At 38.6% G+C, this 23315-nt stretch overlaps 1 protein-coding gene across 1 annotated transcript in view; it reads right to left on the bottom strand.

Annotated features, from left to right (window-relative positions):
• Nucleotides 1–19740: 19740 nt before the first annotated feature.
• LOC107756507 (leucine-rich repeat and immunoglobulin-like domain-containing nogo receptor-interacting protein 2) overlaps nt 19741–23315 on the bottom strand; it is a 169566-nt gene continuing 165991 nt past the window's right edge. Inside the window, exon 3 of the mRNA XM_016573668.1 lies at nt 19741–22450. Coding sequence (XP_016429154.1) covers nt 20591–22438 — 1848 coding nt within the window. The 5' untranslated portion in view covers nt 22439–22450 and the 3' untranslated portion in view covers nt 19741–20590. The remainder of the gene's footprint in view (nt 22451–23315) is intronic.

Raw genomic sequence — 23315 nt, forward strand, 5'->3', positions numbered from 1 at the left:
CGACATATGTGACACGTTGAGGGGCTTTGGGATGTTGCATAGCCATTGCTTCCCTATCCTCTCAGTCCAGCTCTTTTAAAAGAAACACAAAGAAGCAAAGAAGAGAAAAACGGTGCTCATTAAGTTTCCATTCAGGGCTTATTTTTCCTGTCGCTAGCACAGAACAAGCCCTCTCTTCTCGCCCCTGACCCTTTTTTTCTCTAAGTTCTCCTACTCACAAGGCCTGTCATATTGTGCTACCCTTGGTGAATCACACAGAGAGCTGGATGTGAGTACCATTCACTTCACATGAAGAGTGATCGTCTCTTGGCCGGGGAGGAAAGGGCCGAGTACATGCCTGGAGGAAACCTGCCAGGGCTTTTGATATTCGTCAGATATCAAACGCTGATCACGGCTCTCCGACGGCTTATTAGTAAGAGCTGACGTTTGATTGCGTCTGAACCCAGCACTATTGTCATGAACAGCTCACGCCTACGAATGAAGAGTTTAGATGAAAAGAGTAATTTCAGGCCACATCTCTGTTGTAGAACTCATAAAGCATTGGTCCCTAGATGCACTTGATGAGTAATCAATGAGATCACTTGTGTCAACATGAGCTCGTAGCCTACGGAATTCCATGAAAGGGGCAGATTGGTTTTACGGTAGCAACAAAAGAGGGCAAATTCCAAATGGAATTGAGCATCCTTGTGACCTACTCACTCTGAAGGGCAGAGCCCTTGAAGTGGGGACTTTGGAGGGAGCAGGGTACTTGCATGTCATAATGAAGTTGTTAGAAACACATTTGGAAGGGAGCAATGAAAGGCAATGTAATTTCCTCATTATCTTCACTTGGATTGTTACCATAATGATGTAAGTTGGCAACAACAGGAATATCTTATTATCCTGTTAATATGTTGCAAATAATGATACATTTCATGAAGTTTTTAAAACATACTTTATGTATGTGTGTGTGTGTATCCCTTCTCTGCCCTTAAATGTAAAAAACTTGCCATCTCTTCTTTGAACCCTGCAGGTATAGTCACATTTATTTAACTTATACTATTAAACACATTTCTAACCTATGAAACATATTTAAACCTGATATGAAATGCATGACGAAAAATGTGTGTAATATATCACAACAAAACAAACAACTGTAATTTTTTTATATACTTTAGCTCAAACTCTCCCGCCATATCTATATATAAAAAAATGAATCACCCTGGGTCACATGACCATAAATGATAAAATTACTTCCTTGAAGTGACCATGGCATGTACCCTTTGCTAATGGACTTGTGGAAGGGCCCTTTGTGAAGGAATTCAGGTGTTCACTTTCTTTTGGAATGCCCCTATAAATGGTGTCCCCTTCTTGAAGTGCCCTTCAAGAGTGCAAAAACGCAGTTTGGAATTTGCCCAGACTCAGCTATCCACTTTAACAAGAGATGTGCTTATTATTGGGAGATATGAGGGTTTATGGCTCTGCCATTGGAGAAAGCATAATAGTCAACTTGGATCACGTGTCCCTTGATAACCAATCACATCACAGCTTTGAGTTGTGCGACAGTCAGTCAGTGTTTATGTATACTATAGGAATGTATGAGCAGTGTCGTAAACTAAATCCTTTGTGACATGAACGGCGCATTATTGGGCCATCCCAAAGAGGCAAAAAACTATTTGTTTTCTAACTGCTTGTTTTCTTAAAAAAAGGGCCTCTAACACTAGTTTTCTTTATTATTTTTCTATTCTATCTACTTGTTTTCTATTTATTTATTATAAAAAAAGACCCTCTAACACAGGGGTGTCAAATTCAATTCCTGGAGGGCCACAGACCTGCAGAGTTTAGCTCCAACCCTAATTAAACACACCTGATCCAGCTAATCAGGTCCTTCGGGCTTATTTGAAAACTAGATGGTATGTGTGTTGGAGCAAGGTTGGAACTAAACTCAGCAGGGCTGCGGCCCTCCAGGAACTGAGTTTGACACCCCTGCTCTAACACTAGCGTTGCCTATTCTTTTTCTATTCTATCTACTTGTTTTCTTTTTATTTATTATAAAAAACACCTTGCTACGTGTACTGCGTTAGGCTAACCGAGACTTGTCAGAGCACCTGCATATTATTGCTCTTTTGTTGGTTTGATAGCTTCTATTGTACTCATTTGTAAGTCGCTTTGGATAAAAGAGTCTGCTAAATGACTAAATGTCTATTCTATTCTATTCTATTCTATTCTCATACAAATTCTAGAATTAAAATGCAGGTAAATTGATGTCATGATGCCATGATTAATAAACAATATGGACCTATTATATATATAAACAACTGAAGTTTTCTAGCACACATAACTTTATATTAAAGAGAGAGTGTGAAGGGGATAAAAAAAATCATACTTGGGGAGATGAAAAAAAAAAAGGAAAATATAAACAAAATGAAGAAAACAATTTAACAGCCTTCTAAGTGCCAGAGGAGAAGGCAGATAATGAACACATAGAGCAATAAACACAGAAAGCAATACCTGGATTATACGTGGCCTTGCAGGCTGCTGTCCAGTGGTGTTTATTATTTAGCAGGCAGGTTAGTAGGCCTGCAGCAGCAGATTAGATTGCATTGCATGCCGTGCAATAACATAGTGAAGACAGCCATGGGCCTGTGTGGTTTTGCACGATTCCCTCCATGCAGAGAGGAAGCACAGACAGGAAGCCATTAGTCAACTTACTGCTCTGTGATTCGCGTGCCCAATTATAGCCTAATGCAGAGCTACGTGCATGGAGGATCATGTGGGAACTGTTGTCATTGGAAGATGCTGCAAAGTAGACTTTGTATCTTAAGAAGATAATACAAATCTTTACTTTGTTTCTTATACTGTATTAATTCTGTTGTATCATGATCGGTGGTTTCTCATAAATATGCATCGGCTTGGCACTGAGTCAGTTTCTAACTGCAGATGGCTAAAACTGCCCAGAGGCTCTGCAAATTGTAAGCCTTACAGAGAAATTTTGAAATTCATCACATTCGCATGTTTATTATATTTGACGTGTGGATATCTGACGAATACGATCCTGAAATTATTCTTGTGATTATAAATGAGGACATCATTTTGTTAAATATAATACACTATATACTTTTTTGCACAGAATCTCATTTTGGACTTTCTGGTGTCAGACTAATTAATATATTATAATATCACTGACCACACTTTTTCATCAACAGTGTCTATTTGGTGTTCATCATGAGTGAAGAAACACACATGCACTTAAAAATAATCCATAACTATATATTCTTGAAATTCAATATCGCTGTATTTCTAATAATATTTCTAACATACTCCTGTATGATAAATTGCTTGTGTTAAAGGTACACTCTTTTTTTTTTGCTTTTATTTTTGAGGGCTTTTGCCATATTTTAGTCTAGCAGTACGGAGAGAGACAGTAAGTCAGGAGAAGAGAGAGGGGAACATAATGGTAAACCAGTGTAGAACCAAGGTCTCCCTTTACAGCTCTATATGTTTAGTATGTAGGCCATTAGATATAGGCCATTTCTGAGATGCCAAAATAAAGGCTGCATATATATGAGAACTTCATATATATATATATATATATGAACATGGCCAAGCCATTCATTCAATGTCATTCTATCCTCTATCTGAGCTGTACTGGACAACAAAAAGCTCCTTGATGCTCCTTGATGGAGAGGGAGAGAGAGAGAGAGAGAGAGAGAGAAGAGTTTCAGATATAAGGGCATCGATTTTACATGAGTGCTTTTTGTTTGTTTGTTTGTTTGTTGGTAAAATTGCATAAAACAGCATGAAGAACAACAATTTTGCTTCAACTACCTTAACTGAATAACTCTTAACTGTGTTGTGCTGACAGCAAAATGCAATAACTCTTTCATTTGTTTTGCAATTTATTCGTAGGCTTAACTAGCTCAATGCATAATTCAGTCTCCTTCAAAGTATTCTTAGAAACCAAACATTACTGAAGAATCACTTTAGACAACAACAGCAACTACAGTTAAAATAAAACATAACACTCGGAAAACATAACACAATTCTGAACATCGAAGTCTTGTTGTGTTTGTATAGACATAAATGCATTTAATTAAAGTAAGCCTGAGATGAAAATTCACTTAAGTCAAGTCACCTTTATTTATATAGCCCTTTATACAGTACAGATGGTTTCAAAGCAATTATTTATTAATTACTTTATTGTCTTTATTCTGCTGTTGTGCTGTCTTTTCTGCTGTTCTATTCTATTTCTGTTTCTATTCTGCTGTCTTTATTTTAGTATGCATTATTCAGTTGAAATCAGTTCATTGTTGATTCAGTTCACTTCAGTAACTGTGAAAAGTCCATCAATTATGGAATGAGTTTAATTAATCTATAAAGCAGCTCTGGAGAAAACTGTGATGTCATCATCTGGCTGAGTTCAGTTCTCATCCAATAGTGTCCGTGCAGTCAAGTCAATAATATTGCCAAATATGAAGTGTCCCTCAGTGACAGAAATAGAGAAAAAATCTTGGGAGAAACCAGGCTTAGTCGGGGGGCCAGATGAACCAACTCATGTTGTGGACTGATAACTTTCTTTAATGTATCATCCAGTTCCTTCTGCTATTTTGTTATACTGACCTTGTAATGTTCAAAATAACATAACTTGATCTTTCAGTGAAAAATGCCAGACTTGTCCCATCACTTAGTTTTAAACCCCATTCCATCTTCCTCAATTTTTTTTTGTGCAATGCCCACTTTTCAAAATCCGATCAACAACTTATGAATAAAACCATGTCCCCCGTGCTTTTTTGATAAACTGTTTCACTTGTATTTAAATCACAATTTGGAAAAAAGACCTGTCACTACTTCACTACTCCTGTCACCCAAAAATGAAAATGAAAATTCTATTATTAATTACTCAGCTTCATGTCGTTCCAAACCTGTAAGACCTTCGTTTATTTTTGGAAAGCAAATGAAGATATTTTTGATGAAATCCGAGAGCTTTCTGACCCTGCATAGACCGCAGTGTAACTGAACTGCACACGCATGTGAGGTAGTACTCTCGTGAATGGCAGCGGACGGTGACGCAGAAGAGAAGAATTGTAGAATAAAGTCGTTATTTTTGTTTTCTTTGTGCACAAAAGGTATTCTCGTAGCTTCGTAAAATTAAGATTGAACCACTGATGTCACACGGACTATTTTAACAATGTCCTTAATACCTTTCTGGGCCTTGAACGTGCCAGTTGCGTTGCTGTCTATAGGAGGGTCAGAAAGCTCTCGGATTTCACCAAAAATATCTTAATTTGTGTTCCGAAGATGAACAAAGGCCTTAGGGGTTTGGAACGACATGAGTGAGAGTAATTAATATGCTAATGATTTAAATAATAAAACAATTTGCACAGATGAAGAACAGGTGAACTGGTTGTTCCGGATGATAGTAATTACTTTCCACTGAACATTCTTTCTCTGAGCATTGTGTTTTTACTGAAAGACAGCCACACTCCACTTCTAAGTGCTTATAAAAGTGTAAATGCATGCTGAAAGAGTAATCCACTTTGACTTCCTGCCGATCTGACTGTGCGCCATCTCTTTCTTTAACAACAAGACATTTATCAACCACAACATGCTGTTCAGTATTCCCATGAAGAGAAGACAGACAGCTTGCGTTATTTAGGAGGGAGTGCATATAATTGTTGTGGCATGCTCTTTGCGCTTTCTCCAGACTGAAAAATGGACCCACTTTATATTAAGTGGCCTTAATAACTATGTACTTACATTTAAATTAGTAATTCGGTACAATGCACTTATTGTGTACATACATGTTTTTACATTGTATGTATATCATGATCTATAGTGTCGAACGCGACACTAAGATCAAGTAAAACTAGCAATGAGATACAGCCTTGGTCTGATGCAAGAAGCAAGTCATTTGTAATTTTAACAAGTGCAGTTTCTGTGCTATGGTGGGGCCTGAAACCTGACTGAAATTCTTCATAGAGATCATGTTTTTGCAGGAAGGAGCACAGTTGAGCAGACACAACTTTTTCTAAAATTGTAGACAAAAAAGGAAGATTTGAGATGGGTCTGTAATTTGCCACTTCACTAGGATCTAGTTGTGGTTTCTTAATAAGAGGCTTAATAACAGCCAGCTTGAATAGTTTTGGGACGTGACTTAAAGATAACGACGAGTTAATAATATTGAGAAGCGGTTCTTCTGCTACAGGTAACAACTCTTTCAGTAATTTAGTGGATACAGGATCTAACAGGCATGTTGTTGGTTTAGATGCAGTGATAAGTTTATTTAGCTCTTCCTGTCCTATAATTGTAAAGCACTGCAGCTTATCTTTTGGTGCGATGAATGAAGCTGAAGTATTATACGCTGTAGAATCTACATTTGTTATTGTAATTCTGATGTTATCTATTTTATCAACATAGTAGTTAAGGCCACTTAATATAAAGTGGGACCTGAAAAACATTTGCGTTTGGTATCATAGATGAATATCTTTGCAGAACTATCATGAATTGTGCTTTTATGACAGTAAGCAACACACTGTCCACAGCAGTAAAATCTGAAAGATATAAAAGAGTGTTTCCTCACCCTCTTGACCCAGTCTTTAGCTGTCTTCTGCATCATCTGAGGTTTAGGTTTGGAGTATGGGATGCCTTAACCGTTTCCCACGAACATCGCTTTGATTCAAAGGACCTTGGTTTCCATGGCAACTTGCAGATATATTTACTAACTTGTGTGTCAGGGTTGTCAGCTTTGGTAACAAGTTAGACTTTCAGTAATACATTAGCAGATTGACTTAGTTGAACTTAACACTTAATGAAAAGGTTATTTGTCCTTCTTAAGGAGTTGATTGTCCTTATATCAGCAGCTAGCAACTAATTAGCATATATCAGAATATATAGCGTTAAGAAGCTTACAAAATTAATATTTTATAATGCAAAACAGAATTAAATCATATCAGACAAAAATGTATTACTGTGGGTTGCAAATAAATGCTAAACTTAAACATTTCCAATATGCCCTTACAATACTGTTGAACATGCAGACCTTCAAAAACACAGTGGGGAATCAAACTAATAGTCATTTATGAGGGTTACACAAAAGGGAACATTTTGTCAGATCTATCAAGAGCGCCATTTCGGTGACCTTGGCAGAATGAGAGTCTTTAAAGATCCATTTAATTGATGTCTTCAGTCTGAAGTTCACTTCAACTCATAAAACCTGTGACCTTAGCTTTAAGTACAGACCTGAAGTTTTACTCCCCTCTGTAATAAAACCACTTCATGTAACTCAAATGGTCACATAAAGCACCATCCATCTCATCCCATTAATTTAACACACATCACATGGAAGAAAATAACTTCAAATCAGATATTCTTTGCGTTGTACTTGTCTGCCTCATGCAGAATTAAATAAAATCAAACATTACTTTAGGTTTAAAACCTCATGCAATGTCTGCCTCAGAAAAAAAAAATCAATTTTAAACAAACTTCTTTTAAATTACTTCAAAGGAATCAAACTAATATCACTTCATTGAATTCATAAATTCACAAACAGGCGGCAAGCTTTGATTGAATCTTTAACCCAGCTACAATCCATGCCCACACATCAAACAAAAAAGAAAATAAGCTTTAACTTATGCTTTTGTCAAAGTTAAAGAGTTACATAACTTAAAAAAAAAAATACAAATGAAAAATAAAACGAAACTGAAGAGGAACATCAATGATTGTGCAAAATGAAAAGTTCGCCAACATTCATTCCACATTTCCACTCCTTGAATGTTTAAAAGACTTTTTAAAATCTTGTCTGAACACCAATTCAGCTGGCGGTAATTGCAGTAATTTGGTGCTCTGATTGGTGAATGGGTTTGGGGTGCACAGGAAACAGGTATAAACAGGTCTATACAAGGAAAAATCTGTTAGCACTCCTATCTAGCCACCAGAATGGTATAGTTACGAAATCTTCCAGCAGGGATCTAACTTAATCATAGGACAAAAAAAAAAAACAAATTTTTGAAAGGTATTAAATAAAAACCTTGTCCTCCCTCTCCTGTCTGTTTGTTTATGTCAACAGTAAGAAGAAATTTCCACAAACTGCAACAACTGAACCACATACTCTCCAGTGTGTACATGCTTATATGGCTACTCAGAAGACATCTCTGTATGAGATCTTCCTGCCTGTTTATTATTTCTTGAGCTAGACCAGCCAGAGGTCACCTACAGGGCTGCCTGAGTCTCCACATTAACTGACCGCTTTGGCTTTCTTATTACTTATGCATAGGTCTATACTTTCCTCCTCATTTCTTCTTACCTCTGGGGCACTTGACCCTTTGGGCTGAGCCTTCATAAGTGATGCAAGGCCCCACAATTTGAACTGCATGGTGCTTAACTGCTCCCATTGCTGACCTGTAAGTGGAACACCAAGGTCGTTTTTTTTTTTTTTTCTTGCGCCAGACCCTTTCTTCCTGCCCTCAATTGTTCAATCACAGGATACATATCAGTTCTACTTGACATAGGGACATGCTATGTATTAAGCTTTAAATTGTCTTACAAAAGCTTGGTTGATTTAAAAAAAATCTGGGCTTACATGCATTACATTTTGCCTTGTTCACTGGTGTTTTGACCAATATTGTTGCCAAGCACGTAATTGAAACACATAGACACTGAATTAACAAATGCAAAACATAATTTTTGATGGCTGAATGCCTCATTGTTATGTGTGCATTCAAAAGCAATTGCATTTAATTTCATGGAAGCTTACCCAGATGCAGCGTCATAGAAAAAAACTGAATGTCAAAACAACGTGAAACATTGCATTGATTTAATTAATCTATTAGTTTTTATTTGCCTTATATCAACCACTAAAATATATATTTTTCTTATTACTGAATAAGATTAAGTAAAAAGATTAAAGATTCTTATTACTGAACATTTACCATAAAATATTAATGAACAACATGCAAACAGACAACATTTTGGTAATCTCATTTGTGCCCTTATGTAAAACAAATGATTTTATCTGTAAATGGATTTCGAATGTAACATTTGCAAAGACAGATTTCTATCTTTCTCTGTGTTATTAGTGTTGAATTAGCACCACCAAAATAGTTTCACATGACTTTGTAAAACTAATGGTTTGTGCTGTGTTAATGGTACCTGTGGGATCTGCTGAGATTTGCACACATACATATTTTAGAGCTGTCAGCGTCACTTTCCATCACCTGCAGGCCATGTTTACAACTGATGTTAACATCTGTCTTGGGTGATAACGACTGGTCGGGTGAGACAGATTGTTGTTTACACACGTGCATCGCAAATGCGTCTTTTGTGACCATTGGTAGTATTGACAAGTATAAGGTCTTTGATTTTGTGACTACTGCACTACAATACAACAGTACTATTGTGCACTACTGCACTACAGTTTGCTGCTGCATGCTGGTGAAGCGCATTTACAAAAAATGGTCCATCCTTTCTCCCACATATACAGTACTTCAATCCAAACAGAAACTGATGTTTATAGAATTATGCCTGTCCACAAGTGGTGGAGATTTTTTTTGTGACTCTTTCTGCAGTTAAACCGTTAATTCAACTGATTTGTTCAAAAACACTGATTCATTCAGGAATGAACCAAGCTTATGAGTCATTAACTCGTTCAATAAAATATTCCAGTTTAGATTAATAAAGGGTGATGCACACCACAATGGATGACAGAGCATCCTAAAATTCAAACATTTTTTTTGTCCTGAAATGATATTAATGTATCATTTTAATAATATTAATATATAATGTATTGTTTTTAATAAGCAACATTTTTATTTCAAAACTGAACAAATTGGTGTTGATATATATACTCAAGATGCTAGACATCCAAAGTTGTCCCTGTATATGAACTCAACCAGTTCCACATGCTGGGTCTCATTTAACCCAGTTATATAAGCAGCCCCTGCCCTCCTTTTACTGGAATACCGAGTGTCAAATTTAGTTCCAGTGTTTATGAATTACTAATATGTGCCCTGCAGACTTTTTTTTCCCATCTATAGCCAGCAATGAAAATGAAATAGAAGTGAGAGATGGAAACAAATGGGAGAACAAAGAGCTGCTGATTCACCAAACTTTATTTATTCATTTATTTATTTTTACATGTCTTATTTTTTTGGCTGGTTGTACTCTGCCCATACTGTGGTCCTGTTTGTCAATAGATGTTGCAGGCTTTCATTTTTTCTCATGGTCAGGTGTTTAAGTCAATAGATGTGCTAGATTGCCATGAGTTTTGTATTTATTCTCATTAAAAAAAATCTCAGCTGAAAGCATCATGCATCATATTTTGGACTCTATGAACTCTATGAATGAGTGCTTTCCTTGCCTGCTTATTAAACTGACTGAATGCACCTGGACACTGATTTAAAAAGCTTTTCCCATTTCAAGGCTCTCTCAATATGAATAAATATAACGACTTACTGACTTAAAATAAAATGTTAAATTTCTACAAACACATTTGGCAGATTGGCTTTATCGCAGATTTGTAAAGGTTATATTTTCTCTTCAAATATTTTTATCTCAGTAATAACATACAACTGAATTCTTTGTCTTTTAGCTGTCTAAACTTCTCTTTAATCATGTCTAAGATGTTTAGTTCATACCCTTCTAACCCAGACTACTAAGGCGTTTCTCATATATTCTTTTTGATGTTATCGGGATTGTATTCTCAGTGGCGTTGCCCTCCTCCTCAGCTATGTTACTTCACACACTGAAATATCAGTCTTCTTGTCACAGAAGCTGCCTTTGAAATTGATTTTCTTTATGTAAAGAGCAGTAAGCACTCTTCTTGCTGTAGGTCATGGAACAGGTGTGAGAATTAAATCATGCAAATATTCAATGTCGTCAATGATTTCAGAATAATAATTTTGGGCTGAACAGAAATGTTTCAGCACAGTACATTTGATTTACGCTGAAAAGCTGAGTCATTTTAACCGATTTGATTTTGTATTAAAGCAGCAGTTTTGCTTCAGGGTTCAGATTTTATATTGGACATCAAGGTGCGACCTAGTATTTTTTATGGCACAAACATTAACAAAAACAGTATACAATTTTGAAATTCTTTTATTATATATATATAAATAACTCTTATTATTAAAATGTATTTTCATAAGTTATTATTATTAGTAAATATTATTGGAAATATGAATGCATAAATTTTGCATGAACTGCATGAACCGAAGAATATATGCAAAATTATTAAAATGACATAAGCTGAATGGGAAAGAGGATATGAGAAGTTTTTTATTCTGCCTTTTAAACCAATTTATTTAGATTTTCTAACTACACTCCACAATTATATGGTTTGTTCCATTATATTGTTTATATTTAGCTATCTCTTTGACCATATTTTAGGTCGCAACTTAGCAGTTAATAATTTTTTTTATAAAGTTCTATAAAAATAAAAAGTTCATAAAATAACAAAGCAGTTTTTAGCAGCATAACCCATACGTTTCATTTAAAGTACTTTGCTGTACATTTAGTTCATAACAGCACTGCACTTAAGAAATTACCTTAACACCTTCTACTTACTTTATTATAGCACAAGTATTTGTCTTCTTTAAAAAAACATATGCTTCTCTATACAATACTTCACTGTCCGATAAGACACCATATTGCGTTATGCATTTGCTGTTCATTATTTGAATGAGGATTTATGTGAAGCTAAATACAATTATGCACTGGTAGCCTAACTCCTAACATAATCAGTGCAGTAAACCTATGAGCCAGGGAGGTACATCCCTGCCTTTCTGCCTTGTATTAGATTAGAGCCTATTGGTTGCAGGAATGTGCAGCTACAAGTTATCAAGGCACATCAGATTTCCCAGGCCCGCAAGTCTGCACTTAACCATTGTGACAGAGTGGAAAAAGATGCTTTTACTGTAAAACCGGAATGAGGTTGTTGTTTGAATCTTAATGTGACTAAAGCACACTTCTCAGTGTGACAAGGGGAAAAAATCAAGCGAATTCCAGAAACTGGGATTGTGGAAATACATGCTGCTGTAAAACACATTCTCGGTTTCGCTTTTATTTAAATAACAGCAAATTTGCATGTCTGGTTGAATTGAATTGTCTTTGGAGACCTTGAAGGCTGACAGGCAAGCGTGTGTAACAAGTTGTAGAGCAGTTTGTGTTGCTTGGTTTGAGTTCTCAGTGGTGCGATTACTCCTTCTGACAGGTCCAAATAAAGACAGATTGAACAAACATGTTGGAACCACATCACATGACCTGAGCAATCCAATCAGATATCAGCAGCATGAATGTGCCTGTAAAACATATATGCGTGCATGCATTCAGAACTTAACTGCTTTGGAAAGTTGTGTTGGCTTTAATAAAACCAATAAGTAGTATCTTTTCAGAATGGCATGAAGTGCTGTAAAATTGCTTTTCAGATCTGACATTTGAGTGGCACAATTGACAAATTTCATTTTATATTACAGCTGGACGAAAGTGTTTCACACAGATTGAAATGCAGAATTGTGGTCCTGACCAAATTGGCATGGAGTTTGATGTGTGACCATCCTCCTTTTCTTGTCACACACATCAGCCCCTGCCGCCCTTCCTCTTTTGCCTCACTACATCCGTTGACATCTTGCTTTTTGTTGTTTTTCCATCCACAGCCATGAATCTCCTGTCAATATCATTCCTTTTAACACCACTCTCACAATATCTGAGCATCTAAATCAATTGTCAGATCATTTGATAAGAATGCAATCAGATCTCTCAGAATTGGGCTTAAAAAAAGACAATGCCCTTGAAGAGAACGTAATTGGAGAGGAATGTCTGGCAGTAGAATGATTGATGTGGGTATTCTGCTTTTGTTGATAACTTGCAGATTGAAGATTGGATAACAGTCACTGTTGACACTTCTCTTTCACTGAAGCGAGAGTGTCCCACTTTCCTCACACCAGAATACAGCAGGTTAGAACTTTTGCTGTAACTTTTATAAAGTTAAAAATTTTTTATTATCCTAGGTTTTGTTTAGTAGAAAAACTGGCGGCAGTGTTGGGAGTCCCCTAAGTAGGTCTTCACAAAAATGGATTTTGAGGAAACTCTAACAGGGAACCTGAGGTAAACAGGCTTCTGCCCAATTATAGGGCAAGTGACTAGACTTAATAAAACTCTCATATGGAACATTGATCTTTCCGGGCAGAGGTGAAGGACTTTCAGTCTGACTAAGAGCCAAGGACAGACATGTTCTCAAATATATAGTAAATATATCCAGAAAGATAAGGGATGGGAATTGGGAAGAATGTAACAATTTAGGTTCCTTATTGCTAAATTAATTTATAACAAGCAACATACCAAACAAATAAATGATTTATTTATTATTATCTTTTTTAATATTTAAAAAATTTGTTCATTTGTTAATTGTCTCGCGCTATTGACTATCAAACAGTAAACAATAGAAAATGTTTTCACATTTTCTAACTCTACTACTCAAAACAATGACTCACAACCACTTTCTGCAACATTTGTTTCGTGAACTGTACACTATGTACCTGAAACACATTCTCTTTCAGCAGCTTCTGTATTCCATGAAAGTCAGATAGGAATAACATGATACTTTACCTGAAATTTACCTGATTCACGCAGAATCTGCACTACACTGTAGACTACACATTATGTGTAAACAAATCATAATTCAGTCATCGTCAAATTTTCAGTGGTGCCTCAGAGGTCTTTTGGAACACATTTATAGACATCATAAATAAAACTCAGTCATGCAAAATGTTTTTCTGTATGACATCCTGGAAGAGTACCTCAGTCACAGCCCTACAGGGTTTCTCTAATTAAATTTGCTCTCAAATGAACAAGCTGATGTACATGCTTTTTTTAACACAGAGCCAAATTGTTTAAAATGACAGAAGATATAAAATAGACATTTTCTGTCAGAATTAGGTATAGAATCTTTTCTCAAATATGATTCATAAACATTATTTTACACTTAATTAAATTTCAAAGAAGATAAGAAAGATATGTGAGTACATTTAAATGGTACAATATTAAATAAAATAACATTTTTGAGGCAGTGAATAAATCTAACTCAAACCATTTGAGTTCATAGAGTACAGTAAATAAAAAGTTCTGTCATGAAACTCTAGATACCGCAGGTCGACAGGTTCTATCTCAATCTGATATAATCACATCATTATTCACATGGTGCAGCCGACTGGTTCTAGTTGCATCAACAGCCAATGAGCTTGCTGCTCAACATTCAAATACTTTGCCAGTGCTTACTGTAGCAGTTGCAGCATGCTTCAGAAACCCTCCACTTTCCCCAGCTCCACCTGTATAGATCTTCTATGGGGTAATTTAATGTATGCTATATATGCGAGGTTATTTCATATATGTTATATGTGCAGCAGCAGTATTTCTTACATGCTCACAGCAGCATGTCTGTGGATGTATTCGCAGTATAGCAAGTCTCAGTACTTGCTCTGTTGCAGATCTATTCCACCAAGACCGAACACATTAACATTTCCATGCATACTTTCATGCCAAACTTTCAGAGAGAAGTCATGACAGAACTTGTACTTAACAATCTGATGTGATGGTACTTAATATAACAAATGCTGTTTAATTGACACCCCCTTTTTTAGAACAGAAAAAGGAACTCACAGAACTGTGGCAACAAAGACGGAAACATAATTCATGTATTTAAAAATTGTATTTCCATCTCTGTTGCAACAGTTTTGGAAGTGTCTAAAATGACTGTACCCATATGTAAAAGTCATTGGTGTTTGGTGATGAGTTTTTGGCTCAAGGTCTGCATTTAAAGTCACACCAGAGGTATTCAGCTGGGATTAGGACTTGGCTTTCTGCAGACCAGTCAAGTTCTTCCACACTGACTGAATCAATCATTTCTCTTTGAACCTTGCCTTATACACAGATACACTGTCATGCTAGAATAGAAAAGGGTTCTGTCCAAACTGCTGCTATAAAATTAGAAGCATACAATTCCCTAGAATATCATTATATGCTTAAACATTAAGATTTGTACTCATGGATATTACTAAAGTAGTCAAACCTGTTAATTAGAAGGGGCCAATACTTTTGGCACTATAGTGTACGTATATAGATATTGCATATAGTGGACTTTAAAGGCATATGTCAAAAAGCCATGTATATGGCTGAAAGTATGTTGTCTAACTAACAAAACACAATAACAGTAACAATCAACAACAATTTTTGAGCCCAAACAGATCATTATGAGTAGAGAATGAACTCCAGACTACATCAAAACAGTGTAAATAAACCTGGCAAACAATGAAACCATGCAAACATATAAATTATTCATGCCCTGGTCCTGGGATTCCCGGAGAACACAGTACTCCATGTGATGCCAGACATCATAACTAGTTTACCACAACAGTGTCCACTGCTCTTTGAACTGTAAACAGCTTCATGGATTATAAAAAGGGAGAATTTGCTTCATGTTTGGTTGATGTGTAACTTGTGAACAGTTTAGTACATCAAAAAGCTTTCAAAATCTTTTGACAAGTCTAGCCTTAAGATGGTCTTTACAAAATTTGGTGAAGACCAGATGAAAGCTGTGGTTAAAGGGGTCATCGGATGCCCATTTTCCACAAGTTGATATGATTCTTTAGGGTCTTAATGAAAAGTCTGTAACATAGTTTGGTTAAAATTCTTTGATGGTAGTGTAAAACAACACCGTTTTTACCCTGTAAAAAAACAGCTCTGTCTACAGCAAGCCATTTTATTGCATGTTCCTTTAAATGCAAATGAGCTCTGCTGACCCTCTTCCATGCCGTTCTCTGAGAGACTGTTTACTTTAGCCGCATTCAACATGAAACTTGCTAATTAGTACATTATTAGGAAAGGCGATTTGCAAAGATTCATTAAAAAACCTGTCTGGATCACAAATGATTCGCGCGAGCATATATGCATATGCGGGGGTGCATTCCATTCAAAAACAAACGTAATCCACTGCGTCTTCAGCGGCTCAGATGTCGGGAGTAAATGACGACTGCTATGTTCATTATTATATCCAACAACAGAACACCTCAATCGCTTAGGAGTCATTCTTGTCTACATCTGCTCTGGCGGTGAAACAATGGTGGACTGATGACAGCTCACTCAGGGCGGAGCTAAGGTAAGACACCAGTCCAGTCTGTGCTGAAACTGTCAATCATACTATCGTGGGAGGGCCTTGGTCTGTGTGACGTCACACAGACAGGCATCTGAGATCGGCTTGATTTTAGAAAGGGGAAATGATTTAACGAGATAAAAAAAAAACACTGGGTGGATTTTTATCATTATAGGGTTGTGTACACACACTGCCAACACACATTTCAGTTCAAACAACTTGTAAAAGTGCATGTCGCATCCGATGACCCCTTTAAAAAATATGCATTCTCAAGGTTCAAAACGTCTGAAAATCTAGACTGGAAGTCAAAGTCACTTTGATGGTGCAAGACAGTTTGAGGGAACAACCTGCAAACTGGCATCAAGAATATTGAGAAAATAAGTATACTGACATTATTACAAAAGATCAGACACACTGTGACAGCAAGCACAAAGAATAAAACAGGCAGAACGCTTTGCCATGTCGAACATAAGACCATAATATTTAACACATCAAATTTAAAGTTTGAGTTAGACATGTAGTTTGAGAAAGGACTTTGTAGGGACTTATTAGGTCACAGATGATTAATTTAGGGACGTCTATGTGTGCTGTTGTGAGCGTGTTTTTTTGTGGAGTAGTTTTTCTAATCCCCTTGAGTTGAAAATGGCAGCATCTGACCCATTAACCGTAATCAACCTAATTTTAGTTTTTCTCAGGCAATAGCATGAGTGTCCTTCTTTCTGTCAAGAGGGACAGCAATAACACAGACCAAAAGGAGTGAAAAGGGCCAATGAAACAGTTTTTGCATATGGTCCTTTGGGTTTGACTGAGATTAGAGAAATTAGAATATTCCTAATGTTGGCCAGTAACCCCATAGTGTCTTTGGGGAAATCAATAGTTACAAAACAGACCAGGGTCTCAAAGTAGGTCTCCCTTGGCAGTAGTGAGAATTCTGCTTTGATGGGTGGCTTTATGGTTAATGCACAGCCTTATAGACCTGGTTTTAAGAAACCGAGACACCACTTGTTCAGGTAACTTCATATGTTTGTGTTCTGACTTCCTTTAGAGAAAGACTATGGGGAAAAAAAGAGGACAAAAGTTCTAACTAACAATTAAGAAGCAATAAAAACATCTCCCCCTTGTCAATTTGTATAATTAGTGCTATCATCCACTGTGATTTTCATGCCTAGTGTGTTTCTCAACACATTGTTCATCGGCATGATGGATGTATCTTGCCTACTCATTTCCCTCATGTCACAGGGTTAACAGCCTTTCTAGAGATGTTTCTCTATGTTGCCGGGTAACAAAGAGTAGTCATCATAAGAATTGCCGGCGGTCATGCCTATCCGTCATTAGGGGGCACTCTCGTGCGTCTGAGCAGCGCAGTGAGAAAAATGGAAAGAAAGAGAGTGTTTTATTTTCGGGGAAACGGTTTATGATTGGGGGCATCCCGGGCACGAGTGAGTTGAAGTGCGTGGACTGGAAAACAACACCGTCTGTTGTTTGGACAGGGAAAAAAACCAGGTCTTATGTCTATATTCCCAGGGAAAAGCAAATTGTTCCTTACTGTGGTGACGCTAGTAAAGATTGCCAGACTGTAGATGAGTTTATTGAGGAACTCGAACGAGTTATTCGTGTAAGGGGACTGAGTGAAGAGGATCAAGTAGACTTTATTTTGTCACACTGGAGGGGATCGGCTCTGGATGAGGTTAAACTGTGTATGGGGGGGGAGGATGCACAACCGCGGGAGTTTTTTGTGTATTTGAGGGCTGCATTCCGTGAGAAGCGTACAACCCCTCAGTTTTTACATGCCTTTTATGCAAGGAAACAGTTAGAGGGGGAAGATCTCAGAGAGTATTCGCATGCCTTGTCGACAATGTTAAACGCGGCACTCCAGCAGTCGCCTAATGCAGTGCAGGATGTGCAGGTAGCACTAAGGGATCAGTTTGTGGAAGGAGTAAGGGATTCCATACTCCGTCGGGAATTGCGCAAGATAGTGCGGGATCGACCTCGTGTGACACTATTTGGCTACCACCAAAAGCCAGGCTTGGGGTACTTTCTCGAGGTTATCAGGTGGACAGGGGGGCCTGTGACGTAGCATTCCGCCAGATTTCCAGAGATCATGAGGAAGTCACTGTCAGCGTGAGGTCGATGACAGAGACCAAAGGTGACTTGCAGTGTCCCTTGGACAGGGTACAAATGGGTGGGACTCCGGTTCAGCAGGCAGAATTGCGAGCATTGTTGAGGGAGTACGCGGATGTGTTCGCAGCGTGTGACGAGGATCTTGGGTACACTGATCGGGTGAAACACGAGATTCCCGTGACCGATGACGTGCCTGTCGCTCAAGCGTACAGACGTATACCTCCCAACCAGTTTGAGGAGGTGAGGGAGCATATTACCGGATTGCTGAAGAAGGGGGTTATTAAGGAAAGCTCAAGCCCATATGCGTCCCCGGTGGTCCTAGTCAGGAAGACTGACGGAAGTCTGCGGCTGTGCGTAGACTACCGGAAACTGAACTCGAAGACCCAGCGCGATGCATTTCCCCTGCCGAGGATAGACGAGAGTCTAGACGCACTGTGTAATGCCCAAGTGTTTTCAACCATAGATCTGGCGAGTGGCTATCACCAAGTAGCGATGCACGAGAAAGATCAGTATAAGACCGCCTTTGTCACGCCATTCGGACTGTATGAATATGTGCGGATGCCGTTCGGTCTCTGTAACGCACCGGCAACATTTCAGAGACTCATGCAGGCTGTAATGGGTGATTTGGTGTTCCAGATGGTTCTTGTCTACTTGGATGATCTTTTGGTCTATTCGAGTTCGTTCGAGGCACACCTGTCTAGACTTGAAACGGTACTTTGCCGGCTGAGGGAAGCAGGGTTAAAGATTAAAGTGGAAAAATGCCACTTTCTCCAAGCAGAGGTAAGGTTTCTAGGACACCAAGTTTCGGCCCAAGGGGTAGGTCCTGACCCCGACAAAGTCAGTGCAGTAGTGCAGTGGCCAGTGCCTAGCACAGTGAAGGAACTGCGATCCTTTTTGGATTAATGCCGCTTCTTCTGCATACGCGGTCGGAAATAAAGAACCCCTAGTTTAGATACTTGGCAGTGTTTGAGTTTCTTTAAGAGTTTACACATTCACACGGCCACATCTAGATAACATGTGCTTCCTGCTGTGGAGACAATGGATGCACAGTATCTTAGTTCAGCAGCATTCGGTTTCATCTTATCCTCACATACATTTTCTCTGATTCATCCAGTTTCTTTAGTTCAACCTCAGATTGCCTAACAATGTTTGGACAGCAGAGTTATATGTAAACCACTTAAATTATATGTAATTAAATTGTCTTCAAAGTGTATACAATATACCATATCCAAAGAAACACTGTACTTAGCAGTGTGAAATGATATCAATTTAAATATAATATATATGCAATTAGTTAAGTCTAAATACAACATCAGAATACAAATCAATATTCTTTATTCCACATACATGTATTTTTTTCTTTTACTTTGAACTGTTTACAATCTAAATGATTCAACAACAAAATGAGAAACTACCACAACAAAGTCAGAATTTCTTACTAGGGAAGGAAAGAAAAAGAAAAAGAATTATAAAAAAAATGAATAATGGTATATCGACTGGAAATGGAGACATTTTGTATTTTGTACCAGATGAGGGGTTAGAGTCATAGAAATGGACAAGAGCACAACTAAAAATGGTGTGTATACTTGCAGCAAAATCATAGGGGAAAAATCATGAATTTAAACCATTTGAAAATCTTCACCTTGTATTATTGAGTTTGAACGTAAAGGCCTTTGCTAATAAATAATCTCTCTTCTTTTTTTTCCAGATTATAAACAAATATAATATTCTTCATATCAGGAGAATAACTTGGGGTAGACAAACGGCACACATGTTCCCCGGAGTAACATTTCACACCCGCTAAAGCCCTTTGTCCTCCATCCTCAAACAGTTTGAGTAGCGAGACGATGGCTTGGTCACACAGTATTTCCTTCGAATCAAGGCCTGTTCAAATTTTGGCGGTCATTGCATTTCGTGAACAATGCAACAAAAGAAAGTGTTTATACATGTTAACATACACATACATAACTGAGCATTACGTACATATATGCAGGATAATGAGGGAGATAACAGATTCCCGATCATCTGTTGGTCGCAGTGAGAAAGCATGTGCGAGCCTCGGCAAATAAGAGTAATACTTGAATTTTACAAATCGGTTCTGTACACAATTTGTGTTGGAGTGTTGGTGAACATCCCCTCTTACCAAGAGGGTTTCATACAAATTGAAAGTGGTTCATTATTGACACATATTATTCCCCTTGCACATCCAGTGAAGTCCAAGCTTTACCAAAACCTGGACTGAACCTTAGGGACTGTTGAGTTTCCTGGCATTGGTTTGAAGGAGTCCTGTTCCAGGTAGCATTTGTGAAACAAAGATCAGGGTAAACTCCCACTGGTATTACTTTCAATGTCTTAAATCATTTTCATGTTAAAGCGACGTGGCCCAGCACCCTGGTCCGCCTCCTCAGCAGAGGTCCCATTGGACTTTGAGCGTGGCACGTACTCAATATCAATGTTGTTTTTATGTTTGCCTTTTCCTCTACTCCATACAAACAGGAGCAGGAAGCAGAAGAGAACCACTCCTAGGAATGTGAAACAGCCCATGGCTGTAGAAACTAAGATAGTCTTTAGGTCCAGGCCAAAGGTCACATTGGGGAGGTTGGTACCATTGGCAGTGGCATTGCTTGTATCCGTGTAATGCTGGGTCCTGTTGGCATACAGCGAGCCCAGACTTTTCACTGCCAGTGATACCATAAGAGTGTCATTGCCTGCCGTGTTAGAGGCCACACACATATACACACCGTCATCCTGAACCTCCGCCGCCTTGATATCCAATGAGCCGTTGTTGTGGACTATCACCCTGCCATGGCTCCTGTTGGTCAGGTGCCTCCGACGTGGGGTGACCCAGGAAATAGTGGGCCGTGGGGTCCCCTCTGCACTGCAGTGTAAACGGGCTGACTGTCCCTCCTCCACGGACACCATCTGAGTCCGGTTTTCTCGGATCTTCGGCTTGGTGCAGGTCACGTAGTAGGATAGCAAGGTCTCTTTGAACTCCTTGAAGGGGCGTCCGTGAATTCCTTCCGGAGTGCTGCACTCGGGCTGGGTGTCTCCAAAAGAAATGGAATGGCGTCTTTGCAGCAACCACATGAGTCGGCAATCACACACCAGAGGATTGTTGTTGATCAACAGCACCTCTAGGGCCTCAGGAGCATGGAATACACCCCTCTCCAGGGTATCAAGGTGGTTGTGGGAGACATTTAGAGAATGGAGCCAGCGGATGCCCTGGAAAGCGTAGGGTTCGATGGACACCAGTTGAGACCAAGCCAACCTCAGCTCACGCAATCGCACCAGGTCCTGAAGCAGGCCACCCTCCACCGTCCGGATACGACTGTAGGAGAGGTTAAGGTGTGTGAGGTAAGGCAGGTGGCGAAGAGCCTGGTAAGGGAAAGTGGACAGGTTGGTGTTGGTAATAGAAAGCGTGGTGAGGTTGAGGCCATGCAGAGAATTAGCAGGGACCAAATCTAATGATGGCCAGTTGTCAATCTCTAGGTGACGGAGGTGGAAGAGCTTCTTGAAGGAGTAGGGGTGTAGAGAGCTGATACTGAGGTAGCGCATATGTAGGCTCACCAGGTTGTGCAGGTGGGACAGGGCATCTGTTGGCACCACCGTCAAGTTACAGCGCTCCAGCATCAGGCTCTCCAGTGACAGTAGTCCACTAAAGGCCCGATGGGAGATGTAAACCAGCTCATTGTCTCCAACTTCTAATGACCTAAGGTTGCGCAGGTCCTGGAACATATAGTCCACCAGAATGACAACTTTGTTGTCACTGATATCCAGGTTCGTCAGGTTGGAGAGGCCGGAGAAGACGCCTAGAGAGAGGAGCTTGATACGGTTGCTCTTTAAGCTCAGTGTGTGGAGGCTGTAAAGCGAGTTGAAGGCTCCAGGCTCAACGTAGGCAATGATGTTCCCACTCAGGTCCAGTTCTTCTATGTGTGGATAGACAGCAAAGTCATCAGGGTTGACGGCCGGAATGCGATTCTTGCTGAGATCAAGGATTCGTGTCTCAGTTGGGACTCCATCAGGGATGGCGTTGTAGCGCTTACGGTGGCAGATGACAGAGCGGCTCTGGGCGGAGCACTCGCAGCGAGCGGGGCAGGCCAGAGTGGAGCCCACGAACACGGCCACCAGGGCCAGCCCCAGCAAAGGCTGCCAGCAAGACACGGCTGTGTGCAGCATGACTCGACTCAAACAGTCCACCATACTGTCATGGCTCTGAAGGAAACAGAAAACCAAAAAGTTAGTATATGAACTAACATTGCATAGAAGCCATAAGTAATATACAGGTAGCATCTTTAGCAAAATAATAATAATAAAAAAAAATGTAGAATTAAACTAGGTACTTAATCCCACTTATCAATACTGGTTAGTGTCTTGTAACATTATATGCACAACATGGATTCATCTAAAACGGCAGGAGACACCACTCAATGGACTTGATATGAATTTGTTTGTATTGCACATAAAAAACTAGCTGATCAGTGTAGCCATGCACATACAAATGAACACTGCCTCAGTTCTTGCTTGTGGGTTTGTATGTGCATGGATTGATTCTTTATTGTTTGCACATGAATTCACAGCCCTACGGGTGTCCTGCTGTTTTTCTTTCTTAGCCAGTTCAGTACTTTTGAAGATTTGGACTTTCTCGCCATTACATTTCTGTGTGGTTTTGCAGTTTTCCTAAAGCTGCTTTTTAAATCGAAATCTTTTTCACAAAATCTATGCTCATTAATAGTAGTACCTAGCATTATACCTATTTAAAAGAGATGTTCAAAGTAATTGTTAAAGACATATTAATTAAATGCTAATTTAATTATAAACATTCATAGAGTATTACTTAGAGAATAAAGACCATAATTTACACAATTAACTTAATTAACTTAAATAATATGGTCTTAGTTTCAAAGTGGACAGCAGCATAAATTATTTTGGTGTTTGAAAGCTTTTGTTCATTATGTCTACAGAAAAAACATTTGCTTATCGGATTCAGCCTTGAACATATAAAAAGTTTGGCTTTATTTTTTCTAATCTCCCTTAGAACTTTCAAAGAATATACATCTACATTAATCATTTGAACAGC

The sequence above is a fragment of the Sinocyclocheilus rhinocerous genome, unplaced genomic scaffold, assembly GCF_001515625.1.
Source record: "Sinocyclocheilus rhinocerous isolate Xijiao unplaced genomic scaffold, SAMN03320098_v1.1 scaffold111, whole genome shotgun sequence".
Lineage (NCBI taxonomy): Eukaryota > Metazoa > Chordata > Actinopteri > Cypriniformes > Cyprinidae > Sinocyclocheilus > Sinocyclocheilus rhinocerous.